This window comes from Phocoena sinus, chromosome 9, assembly GCF_008692025.1.
Source record: "Phocoena sinus isolate mPhoSin1 chromosome 9, mPhoSin1.pri, whole genome shotgun sequence".
Lineage (NCBI taxonomy): Eukaryota > Metazoa > Chordata > Mammalia > Artiodactyla > Phocoenidae > Phocoena > Phocoena sinus.
The window spans coordinates 6349009-6365452 of NC_045771.1; the positions used below are offsets into that span (position 1 = coordinate 6349009).

The 16444-nt window shown below is 43.3% G+C and overlaps 2 protein-coding genes across 3 annotated transcripts; one reads left to right on the forward strand and one right to left on the reverse strand.

Annotated features, from left to right (window-relative positions):
- Positions 1 to 462: 462 nt before the first annotated feature.
- LOC116759821 (60S ribosomal protein L37a-like) lies at positions 463 to 824 on the reverse strand. Its single transcript, XM_032643982.1, has one exon. The coding sequence runs from the start codon at positions 797 to 799 to the stop codon at positions 521 to 523; it is 279 nt and encodes a 92-aa protein (XP_032499873.1). The 5' UTR covers positions 800 to 824; the 3' UTR covers positions 463 to 520.
- Positions 825 to 2524: 1700 nt separating this feature from the next.
- On the forward strand, positions 2525 to 9424 carry LOC116759820 (GTPase IMAP family member 7-like). Of its 2 annotated transcripts, none has more exons than XM_032643979.1 (2): positions 2525 to 2657; positions 7949 to 9424. In XM_032643979.1, the coding sequence occupies exon 2, from the start codon at positions 7990 to 7992 to the stop codon at positions 8869 to 8871; it is 882 nt and encodes a 293-aa protein (XP_032499870.1). In that variant the 5' UTR covers positions 2525 to 2657; positions 7949 to 7989; the 3' UTR covers positions 8872 to 9424. The 2 variants fall into 2 exon arrangements, with proteins under 2 accessions (XP_032499870.1, XP_032499871.1); XM_032643980.1 differs by lacking the exon at positions 2525 to 2657 and adding an exon at positions 2658 to 2777.
- The last annotated feature ends 7020 nt before the right edge of the window (positions 9425 to 16444 follow it).

A 16444-nucleotide genomic window follows, 5' to 3' on the forward strand; every position in this document is an offset into this window, starting at 1 on the left:
GATTGACAACAGGGCCTGGGTCCCTTGGCTCAGCTCCTCTCTGGGGACCCAGAGCCTTTTTGTTTTTTTAATTAATTAATTTTTGGTTGTATTTGTTCTTCATTGCTGTGCGCGGGCTTTCTCTAGTCGTGGTGAGGGGGGGCTGCTCTTCGTTGCGGTGCTCAGGCTTCTCATTGCGGTGGCTTCTTTTGTTGTGGCTCGCGGGCTCTAGGTGCACGCGAGTGCAGTAGTTGTGGCGCACGGGCTTAGTTGCTCCGCGGCATGTGGGATCTTCCTGGACCGGGGCTCGAACCTGTGTCCCCTGAGTTGGCAGGCAGATTCTTAACCACTGCACCACCAGGGAGGTCCCTGGGAACCCAGAGTCTTTTATACAAAATAGATTAAATGGTTGGGGATAAAAAGAAAAAAAAAACTTCTAGGAGTCCCTGTAAGAACAAGCTTTGTTTTTTGATTTTGTTGCTGTTGTTACATAAATTAACCCATTTGTTGTAGGCTAGCAATGTTTCAAATGGTGGCGCTTCTACTGGTCCTTCAGTTCCTTCCGTCTTCTGATGGCTGACTTTACTGTGGCGGCAGAAGTGGTGTCGTAGGTCCAGGCACCACCAGCTACCGTTTTCATGCGGGAACCACAGTGCGAAATGCCCACAGCTTGTCTCTTCATCTTGGTTTTGCCACAGAAGGAGCAAGTGTACTTGGCGTGCTGGCTGATTTCAATTGTCTTCACCATTTTCCGGAGGGAGGCACCATAATGGGTCCCGTATTTACCCACCATTCTGACCTTCTTGGTGCATTTAGCCATGTCGCCACCACCTAGGTCTGAGCCCAGAGAGGAGGAGACCTGTTGATTGGCTCCTAATGGAAACTAAAGGTAAAGGTATAAAATCATAACATTGAGATGAAAGTTAATACATATTGGCATATGTAAATAGGCTTTATATAAGATGGTTACATCTCTTTTGCTTAATTATATTGTAGGATAGACATGTTTCACTGGGGATTACTTCCCCTGTGTGGCATTATAAGACAGGACTTACAGACCTGCCCCTCAGGAAACATTTATTAAACAAACTAAAGGAAACTGATAGTGTTACCTGGGACCATACAATATAAAGGAAAACTAAGAACTGATATTCAGGGGCTAATAAAAGTGACAATAGTGATTTGCTCTTGGTCTAACCTGTGCACTTACAAGAGGGTCTTTACTGAGTACCTACCGTAGGCAAGCTTTTGAAGTCATGATAAATTAAACCCTAAAGTTCTAAAACACAGAACTCTTAAATTTCAGTTTTGTTGAAAACCTTCTCACTGATATAGAAAAGCAAATTAAAGCAAATGCAGTTATGCAAATGCATTTTTAATAGCATTTCTGTGACAGACGACTTCTATTACTGAAGCAAACTTGGGTCCACTCACCTGCACAGTGAAACCGATCTACTGACACTGGATTGTGGTGGAGAAGAGCGCCGTGTCGATTGTAAAGATGCCAGTACCAGGCTCCTCTCTTACGTCTTGGGAGTGGTCCCTCAGAGCTAGCTGAGAGGCTGCCTCCCAGGCCTCAGGTCCTCAGAAAGTCTGCTGAATAAAACAGAATTCTCAACTTTTCGGTTGACAGTGGTGTGTACATTGTGGACAAAAGCTAGAGTCTCCAGAGAATTTCAAAGCTAAACTCCTGAGAAAGCTACAACCTCTCCCATCACGGAGACTTCCACGGTCCATCTGGGCCAGACGTGTGGGTAGAGAATGCGGAAGAGCACATTCTAGTAAATTTTCACCGCTCGGACCATGTAACGCAGGAGGGGAGTCTTTGGGTGGTTAGGAGGAACAGAAAGCAGGCAGGGGAAAAGGTAGAGGAAAAGAGAAAGGTGATGGACTAGATTCCTAGAGCTGCTCTAACAGATTATTACAAGCTATGAAGGTTCAAAGCAGAGACATTTATTGCTGCATAGTTCTGGGAGTTCACACTGAAAATGTTGGCAAAGCCATGCTCTCTGAAGCCTCTAGGGGAGCTCGTCCCTTGTGTTTTCCCAGCTGCTGGTGGTTGCTGGCAATCTTTGGCATTCCTTGGCTTGTAGCTGCATCACTCCAGTCTCTTTCCTCTTGCATTTTACTATAAGCAGTAAGGAGAAGCCAGGCTGCACCTTCCACACTGTACTTAGAAATCTCTTCAGCTAAATATTCAAGTTCATCACTTACAAGTTCTACTCTCCACCCAGCAATAGACTGGCGCTACCCCGAGGATACACCAAGCCACGTGTCTGACTTCTTTCTTCCCCGAAGAGCCCTGCAGTCTCCCACTGCACCCAGGAGAGATGATCAGACACTGTGATTGGCTTTCAGGGCAAGATTTAGGTCATTTACTAAGGGCCTTTTGGATCCACCACAATAACCCCAAACAACAAGTATAACTTTGGAAATGTTGGTGTGATATCAGGCACACGGAGAAAAAGCTTTCAACTTGTCAAAGCTGAAGCACCCACCAAGTTATGGTGCAATATTTCTGTCTCTTTAAAGGCAAACAGTTCCTTCAGTGGCCCCACCCACTCTGCTTCCTGGATCAGAGGTTTCAGAGGGTGCAAACTCCTCATAGTTAAAGCAAAAGCACCGGCTCGAGCAGCTTCTTTGGAGACCACTTGACAACTCATCAACCCCTTCGAAAGGTGAGCCTGGCTGAGAAGAGGCCCCAGAGGATAGAGCTGAGAGGGGCAGTAGGATACGGGGAGTCTGCGTGGGGGTGGGCTCCGGCGTGAGAAGGGACCAGGTGGTGTGCAAGCAACGCGGTAAGGAGGATGCTGCCAGAGTGCTGGTGGTGGAGGGGAGAGGGGAGGAAAGATGTTTATGAGATAATGTCCATACATCTCATAGTTAACATGACAAACTTTTGCTGAATACTGCACCGTCTGTCTAGTTGCTGTTGTGATAGCTATTGAGTACCACTTGATAACCCGGAGTTTTCCCTTAGTAGGAAATGAGTGTCCCCAAGGCAGGTCTTCAGAGCTGGAAGGCAATTCAGAGGCCACCCAGTCTAAACCCCTGTTTCTTTTTTTAAATTTAATTTTTATTTTATATTGGAGTAGAGTTGATTTACAACGTTGTGTAACTTTCAGGTATACAGCTCAGTGATTCCGTTATACATATACGTATATCCATTCTTTTTCAGATTCTTTTCCCGTATAGGTTATTACAGAATATTGAGTAGAGTTCCCTGTGCTATACAGTAGGTCCTTGTTGATCTTACTGAAAAAGAATCAGAACCCCTGAGAGCATGGTGACTCTCCAGGGATTACCCAGGTCACTAATGACACAGGAAATCTAGAATTCACTTTGAATGCTTTCTGACACTTCACAGAGAGAAGCTGTGTCCCTAATAGGGTGACATATGAGTCGAGGAGCGGGTGCTATGCAGAGAGGATTAGCTATGCTAAAAAAAACATGTATGTGAGACCCCCTCCTTGCCTTCCCTAATTATAGTCTTGCTAACCAGTTCAGCATTCGGGAAACAGTGTGGACTGTCTTCCCCTGATCTGCCTCTGACCTGACGTAGACTACAGAATGACGGGTCCGAGAAGGAACAAGAAGAGGCCGTAGTGTGCAGTGCTTAAGAGTGAGCATGGTAGTCAGGCAGACTTTGACTCAAATTCCTGTTCAGCCCAGTACCTTTTAGCACCATGACCTTGGGCAAGTGTCTCAGAATTCTTGAGCCACATCAGTCTCCTCATTTAAAAAACGCAGGTAATAAAGTTAGCTTCCTTGCAGGTTATTTTTGCGAGTAAGTGAGACATAGTTGACCCTTGAACAACACAGATTTGAATTGTGCGGGTCCACTTATATGTGGATTTTTTTTTCAATAAATACACATTCAGCTCTCCATATCCCTGGTTTCACATTGGCAGGTTCAACAAAACAGGATGGAAATTTCCCTCCAAGGTAGGTGGAATCTGCCGATGTGAAAGCCCTGATATGGAGGCCGACTGTACTAGTCATTTTACCTGAGATATTTGAGCATCTGCAGATTCTGGAACACGTTGGGGTCTTGGAATCAATCCCCCCTCCACACTGATATGGAGGGATGACCGTAATATACAAAACATACTTATTAGGGTGCTCGGTATACAGTACACATTCAGTAGCGGTTACACTACACCCAGGTTTTTTTCTTATTGTGGAATTTTTTTTAACTTATTGAAAGATAGAGGGAATAATATAAGGAACTTCCATGTACCTATACCAAACCTCAACGATTATCCGTTTATGCCAGTCCTGTTTCATTTATATACTCACCACTCCCCAGCCACCCCAGATTACTTTGAAGCAAATGTCAGACCTTGTGTCACTTTATCAGTAAATATTTGAGTATGTATGTCTGAAAGATAAAGACCATTTATAAAAATTACCAGAATCAGACTTCAAAAAGCAATGAGAATTTCTAGAAAATTACCAGTTATATTCACATTGCCCTGATTGTCTCATAATTTTAAAAATTGTTTGAAGTTGTGCCCAAAGAGGTCCATAAATTGCAATTCACTGATATCTCTTAATGATATATCCTGGAGATGTCTCCATACCTGGACATAAAGATAGATCTCATTCTGTTTTAGTTAGCTAGTACTGCACTGTGTGAATATACCTTAGTTTATTCAACCAGGCTCGTACTGATGGGCATTTGATAGGTTTTGGTCTTTTGCTGTTTCAAATAGTGGTGCAGTAAATAGCCTTCTGCATAATTTTGTTCTGTATTTTTGTCAGTGTACCTTTGGGATAAATCCCAAAATTGAGGTTGATAATCAAAGGGTAAATGCACATGTACTTTTGCAAGATATTGCTAACTTCTCCTCTAGATGTTTTACACTGCTTTTCCATTCGCACTAGCCATGTGGGAGAGCACCTGTGTCCCCTATACCTTTTACCAGTATATTATGCCAGCAAACTTTTGGATTTTTCCCAAACCTGTAGGTGAGAAATCGTATCTTAGTGTAATATTAAATAATTAATTTAATTTTTCTATGTTTTGATATATTTTTCTCTATTACAAGTGAATGTTAGTCTCTTTTTATATATAATGGGATATTTACATATTTTAAAAAAACTGTTTATTTATATCTCTTTCTCCATTTTTTATCGTGTTGCTGGTCTTTTGTTTCTCTACTTTTAGATATTCTTTGCTTTCTTTTTTTATTTTGTAATTCAATTATAGTTGATTTACAATACTGTGTTAGTTTTAGGTGTACAGCAAAGTAATTCAGTTATATATATATTTTTTCTGATTCTTTTGCATTATAGGTTATTACAAGATATTGAATATAGTTCCCTGTGCTATACAGTAAATCCTTGTTGCTTTTGTATTTTATATATAGTGGTATGTATCCATAAATCCCATATTCCTAATTTATCCCTCTTCCGCCACTTTCCCCTTTGGTAATCAGAAGTTTGTTTTCTATGTCTGTGAGTCTGTTTCTGTTTTGTAAATAAGTTTATTTGTATCTTTTTTAGACTCCACATGTAAGTGATATCATATAATATTTGTCTTTCTTTGTCTGACTTACTTCTCTCAATATGATAATCTCTAGGCCCATCCATGTAGCTGCAAATGGCATTATTTCATTTTATTTACGGCTGAGTAATATTCCATTGTATATATGTACCACATCTTCTTCATCCATTCATCTGTCAATGGACTTTTAGATTGTTTCCATGTCTTGGCTATTGTAAATGGTGCTGCTAAGAACATAGGGGTGCATGTATCTTTGCAAATTAGAGTTTTGTCCAGATATATGCCCAGGAGTGGGATTGCTAGATCATATGGTAACAATATTTTCAGTTTTTTGTGGCTCTTCCATACTGTTCTCCATAGCGGCTGCACCAAGTTACATTCCTACCAGCAAGGCAGGAAGGTTCCCTTCTCTCCACATTTTCTCCAGCATTTATTTATTTATTTATTTTGCTGTACGCGGGCCTCTCACTGTTGTGGCCTCTCCCATTGCAGAGCACAGGCTCCGGACGCGCAGGCTCAGCGGCCATGGCTCACGGGCCCAGCCGCTCCGCAGCATGTGGGATCTTCCCGGACCGGGGCACGAACCCGTGTCCCCTGCATCGGCAGGCAGACTCTCAACCACTGCGCCACCAGGGAAGCCCTCCAGCATTTATTATTTGTAGACTTTTTGATCATGGCCGTTCTGACTGCTGTGAGGTGATACATCATTGTAGTTTTGATTTGCATTTCTTCAATAATTAGTGATGCTGAGCATCTTTTCATGTGGTTGTTGGCCATCTGTATAGATATTCTTGGTGTAAAAGGAAAATTGCCCCTTGCCCCTCTTTTATATAAGTTGGAAAAAAGAATTTTCCCCTAGTTTGACATTTGTGTTTTAATTTGTGTATGGAGGATTATTTACTTGTTTGTTTGCCTCACATTATCTTTTTGATTTTTATGTAATCAAATTTAGGAGTCTTTTTCCTTACTCTATTTCAAATCTTAGAAATAGTTTCCCACCCCAGGTTACAATGATTTATCCATGTTTCTTCTATTATCATATGGATTTTTTTTTACATTCAAATTTCTGATCTATTTGGAATTTGAATGGCGTCAGGAGGTGGATGCGGTTTTATCTTTTTCTGTATTGTTATCTCAGTGTTGCTCATTAGTCCATCTTTTTTCCCATTGATGTGAGATGCTGCCTTATTGAATATAAATGTAATATAATATAACTGAATTGAATATAAATGAATATAGCGTGATCAGTTTGGTCTGCTCCTGAATTTTCTGTTTTTGTTTCACTCTTCTCTCTATCCATGCACCAACATCATACTGCTTTAATTATAGAAACTATAATGTTCTACTATCTGGTAGAGCTAGTCTTCCCTCATTTTTCTTTTCTTGATTGCCAAGGCTAATTTTCTTTTGTCTTCATCCAAATGAACTTTATAATCAACTATTTTAGTTGCATGAAAAAAAAAGCGATGAAAAAAATTTTTATATTTATGTAAAATCATGTTAAAGAAGTATCTATTCATTTAAATTTTATGATTTAAACATGAATCAGTGTTGGACTTCCCTGGTGACTCAGTGGTTAAGAATCCTCCTGCCAATGCAGGGAACACGGGTTCGAGCTCTGGTCCGGGAAGATCCCACATGCCGCGGAGCAACTAAGCCCGTGCACCACAACTACTGAGCCTGAGCTCTAGAGCCCGTGAGCCACAACTACTGAAGCCCGCGTGCCTAGAGCCCATGCTCTGCAACAAGGGAAGCAACTGCAATGAGAAGCCTGCACACTGCAATGAAGAGTAGCCCCGGGTCACTGCAACTAGAGAAAGCCCGTGTGCAGCAACAAAGACCCAATGCAGCCAAAAATAAATAAATACATAAATAAATTTATTTAAAAAAAGAACATGAATCAGTGTTGAATTTGGCCAAATGTCTTTTCTGCACCTGGTTCCTTTTCTTCTTAACCTATTAATGGGATGTGTTGCAACAACCAATTTCCTCATGTTGAACCAGCCTAGTATTTCTGAAACAGTAATACTTAATCAACGTGTATTGCTTTTTAGTGTCTAATAATTTATTTAGGATATTTGAATCAATACTCACACATGAGATGTGTATCGCTTTATTTGTTGGTGAAATCGTGGTTAGCTTTTGGGATCAGCATTACACTTGCTTCATAGAAAGAGCTGAACGTTTTCCTTCCTTTTTATGTGATCAGGAATTGTTTAAGTAGCACTGAGATTATCAGATCTTTAAAGGTTTCAATTAATTCCATGTGAAACCATCTGGACATGACTGTTTTGTGGGGATACTCTTTAAGTACTTTGTTATTTCTTCCACAGCAATTGAGCTGTTTATGTGTAATAGAATATTACACATTTTCAGGGAGGAAAAGAAAGAAAAAAAGAGTTGGGAATGGTTCCAACTTGCCCAAATTGACCCTTTTTCCCTCTCCTTCTTTTTCTTAAGATCTTGTGGGTACCTAAGCCCCAGGGCCTCTTGATATAAACATGGCTGATGCCCAGGACAATGCTCTGAGGATCGTGCTGGTCGGGAAGACTGGAAGTGGGAAAAGTGCCACAGCAAACACCATCCTCGGGGAAGACAAATTCATCTCTAAGGCTGCTCCCCAGGCTGTTACCAAAACTTGTCAGAAAGCATCCCGGAAATGGGAGGGGAGAGACCTTCTCGTTGTTGACACCCCAGGGCTCTTCGACACCAAGGAGAGCCTGAGCACCACCTGCAAGGAAATCAGCCGCTGTGTCCTCGCCTCCTGCCCGGGACCTCACGCCATCGTCTTGGTCATGCAGCTGGGCCGCTACACGGAGGAAGAGCAGAAAACCGTGGCGTTGATCAAGGCTGTGTTTGGGGAACCAGCCATGAAGCACATGATCATCTTGTTCACTCGCAAAGAGGAACTGGAGGACCGCAGCCTAAGCGACTTTGTGCGGGGTGCGGGCATACGTTTGCGAAGCATCCTCGAGGAGTGTGGAGACCGCTGCTGTACCTTCAGTAACAGGAGTACAGACCGGGCTGAGAAGGAAGCTCAGGTGCGGGAGCTGGTGGAGCTGATAGAGAAGATGGTGCAGAACAACCAGGGGGCTTACTTTTCCGACGCCATATACAAGAACACAGAGGAAAAGATGAGAGAGCGGGAGGAAGTCTTGAAGAAAATCTACACTGATCAATTAGAAAAGGAAATTAAACTAGTAGAAAAGGAATATGCCCATAGACCACAGGAAGAAAAGGAGGAACAAATAAAATGGCTAATGAAGAAGCATGATGAACGAATGAAAAATATAAGGGAAGAAGTCGAGGAGAATTTATTTCAAGTTGTTTTCAAGGAGATTAAAAATGTGCTTTCAAAAATATGGCGAATGTTTTGGAAGTAGTTTCAATTTTATTTTTACTTCTCAATTTACAATAACTTGTTAATGTGGCAGTTTGCATTTCCCAAAGAGGACTAAACCCATAAACTAAAACCATATCTTCTTTCTGACGTCTTCTTACAATCTGACCTTGTTACTCTTTCCATTGAGTTATGGGTCTATGTCCCCTGCCTTGAAATTGGATGGACTTTGTGACCGCTTCGATAAATTCTGGGTGGTTGAAGCAACACCATGTGACTTCCAAGGTTAGAAAGGGAAAATGCCTCCTTGCTGTCTCGGGGTGCTTGCCCTTGGAATTTGGCCACCATGTTGTGAGGAAGCCCCAGTCACCCACACGAAGAGGACTTGAAGTCACTGGCCCATTCCCCTAGCTGATATTTCAGCTGCCAGCCAGAAGCAGCTTGCCGGTCATGGAAGCGAGGTGACACCGAAGTGCCTTCTCCAGTTGCCAACTGATGGAGCCGCAAAGAGCAAAGATGAGCCATCCCCACGGGGTCCTGCCCACATTTCAGATTCATGAGAAAAATAAATGATTGTTGGTGTTTTAAACCACTAAGTTTGGGGATGGTTTGTTACGCAGTGAGAGCTAACCAGAATGAAGTATCTTCCCAGCACATTCCCCACACACCCGGCTCCCCGCTGTCCTTCTACAGAATGCCAGTGAATGTAAGAGGCTATGAAATTGACATAAGCAGGCAATGATCTATTTCAGAGAGTTCAAAGAGTCAATTTAGGAAGATTCAAATAAGAAACCCTGCATACTGTTCAGTGTCAGCCCCACTGATAGTGTGTCTTATGTCAATCCACATCTATGAGTACTTTGTTAGTGAAGCATCCGGCTTCTCTGGCGCCATTCCTCTGTGGTTCATGGAGATGTGGACATTGATAAATCCTCTTATTTTTTTTTTCTGTCTCTCTTTTTTTTTAAGGTACCATCCTAACTTTAAATGTCCCTGCTGTACCTTAGAAATCTCTTCTGTGCCAAATATTTTTCTTGCCTCTGCAGATCCACAGTTCACCCTTCTTTCACTCTAGCTTTTTGCCTGGGAGGCTGATCTATATGGAGTACATCAGTGGGATCTCCTGCTCTCTGACTTTTGCTCCGTTTCTGCCAATGGGAAATCCAAGCAGGAGAGCTCTTGATGATAGAAAAGCAAGGTCAGGGTATCTGTTTTCCTGCCTCTCTCCCTGCAGGGGCATCTCCCACTAGCTGCAACCCTAAGCCGAAGCACATAACTCCTCCCCTGGAGGCTCTCTACCCAGCTCTCCTTCTGGGTTCCAGCTTCTGTTCACCCCTTAGGGTAAGGATGTAATTTCCTCACTGTTACTAGCCCTCTCCCTTGTCATTTCCACACCACAGCTTGTAGGAAGCCCCTTCACTAGGCTCTCCTCCAATTACTTCATTATACTAAGCCATCTGTTTTCTGCTGGAATCCTGATTGATACATCTTATGATACCTACTTCTTTTTCTCTTTCAGAGCATCCCCTGACTTTGGTTGTTGTTGTTGTTTTTCAATTCCCTCTAGTGTTTTCTGCCAGCAGAAAAATCTCTCCTGACTGTTGAAATCTCTGGGACAAGTTTACCCACATGGACTGTGACATTGGCAGTGAGCAGATAAAAGGTTCTGTCTTGCTAAAATAATTGCAAAACTTCAAAGTTAGAGGGATGATTCTATACCATTTATAATGATGGCAGATAACCCAAACTCAAATTGTTGGAATTTTTACTGCTGTCCTTTGCTTTCCCTATGAATGTGACTGAGGGTATTTACTGCGCTGGTGAAATTTAGGGAGGCAGGGATTCGAGATCAAATCTGGAGAAAATAGGATCCCAAATACCTGCTCATTCTAAGGTTCATCACAAATATTATGAATGGAGTCAAGACAGCAGGGAAGAAAAGCCCATTGTGAGAAAACATTCATAATATATGTTGTGACATAACACCGCTCGTCCAAACGGCTATTCCCGATAACACAATTCTTATATTTAGAGGTAGTTCCTTGTGAGCGATTCATCAGTGCAATATTATCTCTGGAGAGCGAACTGTTCATGCGCTGTCCTGACACCTTTCATTTAAGAGCCGTTTAAATGATATTTTCTCTCAGCGACTTGCAGAAGCATTATTCATTCAATTAACTTGTGTGTATCTAGGCATACGTTAGGGCCTATGGACGATGCAACTTATATTCTGCTTTGGAAGGTAAGACATGCCCAGAGGAGAAATGAGTAAATCAAATAAAAACCATCGACATTATCTTCTCCCGTGTCGAAGGAATTCTTGCCCGCTCGACTATCTTCACAACCCTTACATCCCAGTTTTCTCTGAAGGTGGTTCTGAGTTCTGAGGTCTCTGGAAATTCCAGCATTTTTTGTGTGCATCATTCCTATTGTTGAAATATGTGAGAGCCATGACCCATAATTGGGGAATTAAAGTAGGATTCATAGGAGAAGACTTGAGGAAGAATTCAGGGCTTGAAATCTCCTGTGAAGGATATATAGGATGTGTCCATGTGGGTGCCTGGAATGATTAATCACGCTTGTCTTCAGAAACAGGAAAGTTAGGGTCTGCAGATAAGATCATCGGGGTAGATTCAGGAGTGACAGTACTCAATTAGGTTTGTGACAAGCTGAGTAGCAGACGTCAAAGGGCGGGTCCAATGTAAACATCCTACATTGAAATTTTGGACTGAAGGTTATGTGAGAGGCCTGGGGTGAATGTGACAGGATATTAACATAAATGTGAATTTCAGCTGAGTCCTCAGTATTGCCAACACCCCCACATTCCAAAGGCATACACTAGAAGATCTGGGCAGGTCCTGCCAAGGAAGGAGCTGGAAACCAGTTAGGTGAGGTTTAGCTCTTCAGCTAATTCGGTAGGTATTTGAAGAGGTCAAGAGGAAAGGGCTTTTGAAAAGAGAACATTCTGATCATAAGAACAACAACCTTTAGGATTGGCAAATTCTTGGGCTTCTTCTCGAGAGTAATTGGCTCCCTGGTAAAGAGGGGGATCTATGTGTACCCGTGTGATTTAATAAGGGAGGCTCCACGGGGACTCCACTTGCGTGCCCTACCCAACAGGACGCTTCCCTCTCACCTCCCAGCAAGTAAGGTGGCCCCTTGGGCTTTGATGCTGCCAGAGGACATGAGTGGTGTATGGTAAGAGATTCCTGGGAGGACCTGACCTGTGTCCTTTGGAGTTCAGCTTTGGAGTCGGGTGCTCCTGTGGGAAATACAATACAAAAGGACGTTACTATTTGTCAGAGGGTAAAGACTGAAGAGGCTGAGTGGAAGCAACCATAACTTTCACTGACTGTGGGGCAAAAGTATGTGCTCCCCATAAGTCAAATGCGGGCCACACAGGAGGGAGCCAGCCAAAGGCAGCTTGAAGGGGACTTGCCCGGAAGTCCACCAGGGATCGCAACTGTGCCCGGAACTGGAGTTGAAGTGACCAGCTGGGGGGAGATGGTGGCTATCAGTCGCACTTGCGATTGCAGATTTCCAGGGAGACTCTGGGAGGAGTCATTAATGGGGCCCCATGAGGGAAAGAGCCACGAAGTGTGCCTCCATCCCCCAAAGCCAGATTACACCTGACTTGTCTTCAATGGTTTTTCCTCTTCTCCTCCAACCCACGAGGAGTCACAACCAAGGTGAGTGACGGGGGGAGGAGGTGGCGAAGGGCAGGGTGGGGAGAGATGGAAGAAGCCCTGTGCACACTGCTGGTCCTTCAGCGCAAGCAGGCACCAGCCAGGGGAAGGAGAGGCTTTACCCTGCAGTGAAATTCCGAGTTTGATTATTGGGTTGGATGTTGTAATTACACAAATGGGACTAACAGAGACTGGAGAGGGTTTGCGCTTAGGGCAGAAGCTATCCAAGACTTCCTTCATGAGGCACTGATGGACCCAGTTTGATGGGCCAGTAGGAGACAAGAATAAATGTCTTCCTTCTTTGCCCTCCCTTCTTTGTGAAGCCTGTCTTACTTAATCACAGGCTCAGCCACAGATCACCTTCTTTGCTATGGAGCAGATCACTCTAGAGAAGAATGCCAAGGTCTTGCCAATCCTCCTCCTGTAAGAGTGGCGCTGCGTGCTTCCCGTGAGTGGTGTAGCAGGAGTCCAGGGAAGCGCTCTGCTTGTGCAGATTATGGAAAGAAATCTGACATGACCACATTCCCAGAGGGGTACTTATGTGTACATCCCACACAGTCAAAAGATTCAAAGGGATGGAGTAGGGCTTGCAATATCTGAAGGGGGGGAAGTGTCACTAAGAGCCCTGAGCCTTATTTTCTCACGGTCAATCCGAGCAGAGCCTCACCAGCTAAAAATCTGTGCCATGGAGTCTCCCCGTCCTTGGGAGAGGACAGGCAGTAAGGCTCACTGCTATGAATAGGAGACTGTCACAGCAAGTTTATGGTATGAGCTGTGGCCAAAGTTCCGACCGTTCTTAGAGATCACAACTTGACCTATGGAGAATGGATTTACCTTGTGCCGGGGTCTCAATCTGGTGAACAGGGTCAACGACCCAACTTGAAAGCATGCTTCTGGTTGAAAATAAAAAGAAGCTACAGGGCTTCCCTGGTGGCGCAGTGGTTGAGAGTCCACCTGCCGATGCAGGGGACACGGGTTCGTGCCCCGGTCCGGGAGGATCCCACGTGCCGCGGAGTGGCTGGGCCCGTGAGCCACGGCCGCTGAGCCTGCGCGTCCGGAGCCTGTGCTCCGCAGCGGGAGAGGCCACAGCAGATAGAGGCCCATGTACCGCAAAAAAAGAAAGAAAGAAAAAAAAAGAAGCTACAAATCAGAGACTTGTTTTCCACTGTGGCTTTTAAGTTCAAAGATGACTCCAGCAGAAGGGGTTCCAGAGGTGTTGAGTAATGAGCCCCAAGGTCAAAGGAGGCATGTTTGAGACAGAGCAATCATTTGTAAAGTGCAGCGTATATAATCCACGAACGACCAAAAGTTCATTGGAAGGGTAATTTGTTGAATATAGAGGCAAAATCGCATCCTTTCTGGAAGGTATACACACAGAGAAGCCCTTGATAAGTTCACCCAGCAAGTCTTGAATGATAGCCAACAAAGCCTGTCCTTACTGAATGCTGACATTTCTCTAATGAGAAAAGCTGCCCTCCAAACTAGAACGGCCTCGTACGTGATCCCTGCCTGGCAAGGAGGCACCCGTGCCATTGTCCAAACAGAATGCGGTGTGTTCCTACCGATGAGACTGTTAATGTGTCACCTTTATTGAGTCACATGAGGGCACAAGTGAACCCCCTGAGCGATCCGACCCCCCTACCTGGGGACCTAGTAAATTAGTGGTTCCGATCATAGGGTTCTTGGTAGAAAAAGTTGGTCATTGATTTGGGGAATCATTGTCTTAACCTGCGTTTTCTCTTGCATGTGACTGTATTGTTGCTGTGACATCTGCCACCAATGCAGCCAGGGAGCTACCAAAGGAGCCACCTCCGTGCTAGCGAAAGCCCTTGCTGACCGCCAGGACGCGTTGCGCGAGCCGCGAGCCTGTGACATCGCGAGAGCGGGTCACGGGGCTTGAGAGTTGGACCTAAGAACTAGACCCAGCCAGTTGGGGGCTCCCCACCTACTCCGCTGTCCTCGATATGTGTGTTCTGCTTGGCTTCCCCACTCCCAGAAGCCTCCCAAGGATACAGCCTTGAGTAGAAATTGACACTATCTGGATGCTAGACAGGACCGAACCCACTGAAGGCCTCTGTATAAAGGTTGACGATTCTGGCAGACACGGGTGGAGAGCTATTCTCCTCGTGGACACTCAGGACAAGCCTTGTAAGTTCCTTGCTTATTAAACCTGCCAGCTGCCCACCTGGAGTGGTCTGCCTCACCGTCGGGTTTCAGATGACACCTGGGAAGATCCCGAGGACGTTGCAAACCAACGTATATTTTTAAACATCAGTCTCATCTATATTTATAAACAAATATAACAAATGGAATATCCAAGGCAATTGTTCTCAAAGTTCTCTCTTCCTGTTCAAAAGCGTCTCGATTATCCAAAACTCTTCCTAGATTGGGTTGCATTCTCTGAGATTTGCAATCAGCAAGTTGCCATGCTGCAGAATAGGACTTTGTAGGTATTCCCTTTCCACGCTGTTGACGTTTAACCTGCCTTCTCACTCTTGGTCCTCTTTACCATATGTTCCCTGATTGTTTTTTCTTACATAAGCGAACATCTTCTATAATTATTTTATAATTCACACACTATTCCTTTTTTGCTTCTTTTCTGTCCCTTCAAGGAACACTGAAAGGCCCGAAGGGCAAGGATCTTTACCTGCTATTTGCTAAGATACCCAATTGCCTAAAACAGTGCTTGGCACATAACAGGCTCGCAAGAAACCCTGAATGAAAATTCTATCTCATTTGATATTTTGTTCTTGTTTGTTTAGAATCAGATTGCTGTATTTGCCTCTACTTCTGCTTTCAACCTATCTCAAGTTTCATGTTTTAGATTTGGATTTCCTTTGCAATCCACTCCAAACAATATTTATTTTTGGTCGGAAATCTTTGGTGTATTTATCGTAGTTATAATTTATGATCTATTTGGAGGCATTTGTAATATTTTATTATTTGCTTTCCACTTGTCCAACCTGTTTCATAGTTTGTTTTTCTTTCTTCTTTGTGCCTTAAGTTGGATTATTTGGTTCTTCTTTTCACATTCTATTTTGTTTTCTACTCAGTTGGAAATTATACACACTCTTCCTAATTTTCTTAGTGGCCACAGCACATATTCTTTTGTCAAAAATTAAAAAATTTTTATACCATTTTTAAGGGTTACATGCCATTTACAGTAAGTACAAAATATTGGCTATATTCCTCATACAACACATATTCTTAACAAAGTCTAAAGGGAATCTATATTTTAACCTTCCTCTTATACAACAAATTACTATAGAACATTTAAACTCCATTCCCACCTTCCACCCCATCTATGCATTATTGTTGTGTATTTTTATTTTCTTATTTTTTTCCTTTTTAAGCCCTAGAAGTTATTACCATTATCTTCTCTCCCTTTCTTTGTCTTTCCTTCCTTCCTTTCTTTCTTTGTTTTCTTCTTTCTTTCTTCTTTCTTTTCAACCTCTGATTTACTATCTGTGATTACTTTCCTCTTGCCTCAAGTACACTCTACAAATTCTCTTAGTGAGGTTGTGCTGGTGGCAAGAACTCTCAGTCTTTGTTGTCAATGTGGTTTTGAGAAGCAGACTTTAAATTCTCCAGGGCTGGTGAAGTATCCTCAGAGTGACAGCTGGCTGCTGTGCTCCACTTGCCCACCTTCACTTAGTTCTGCGTCTGAGAAAGGTTATTTTCTTGCCTGCTCACCTGTGCTTTTAAGAAAATGTGTGTAGTATTTTTCAGTATTGTTCGTTGATTTCAGTGGGAGGATTAGTAATCTAGATATCTGAAAGAGTTGATTTTTATGTTTGGTTAGTCTTTTCCTGGTTTTGTTTCCTGTGTGTATGGCTCCCTTTCGGGTTATTTTTGCTGTTTATCGTTGTCTCTTTCAACTGTCTCTCATATCGCAGTTTTTCGTCAAAACAGCAGCTCTCCCTGACTGCC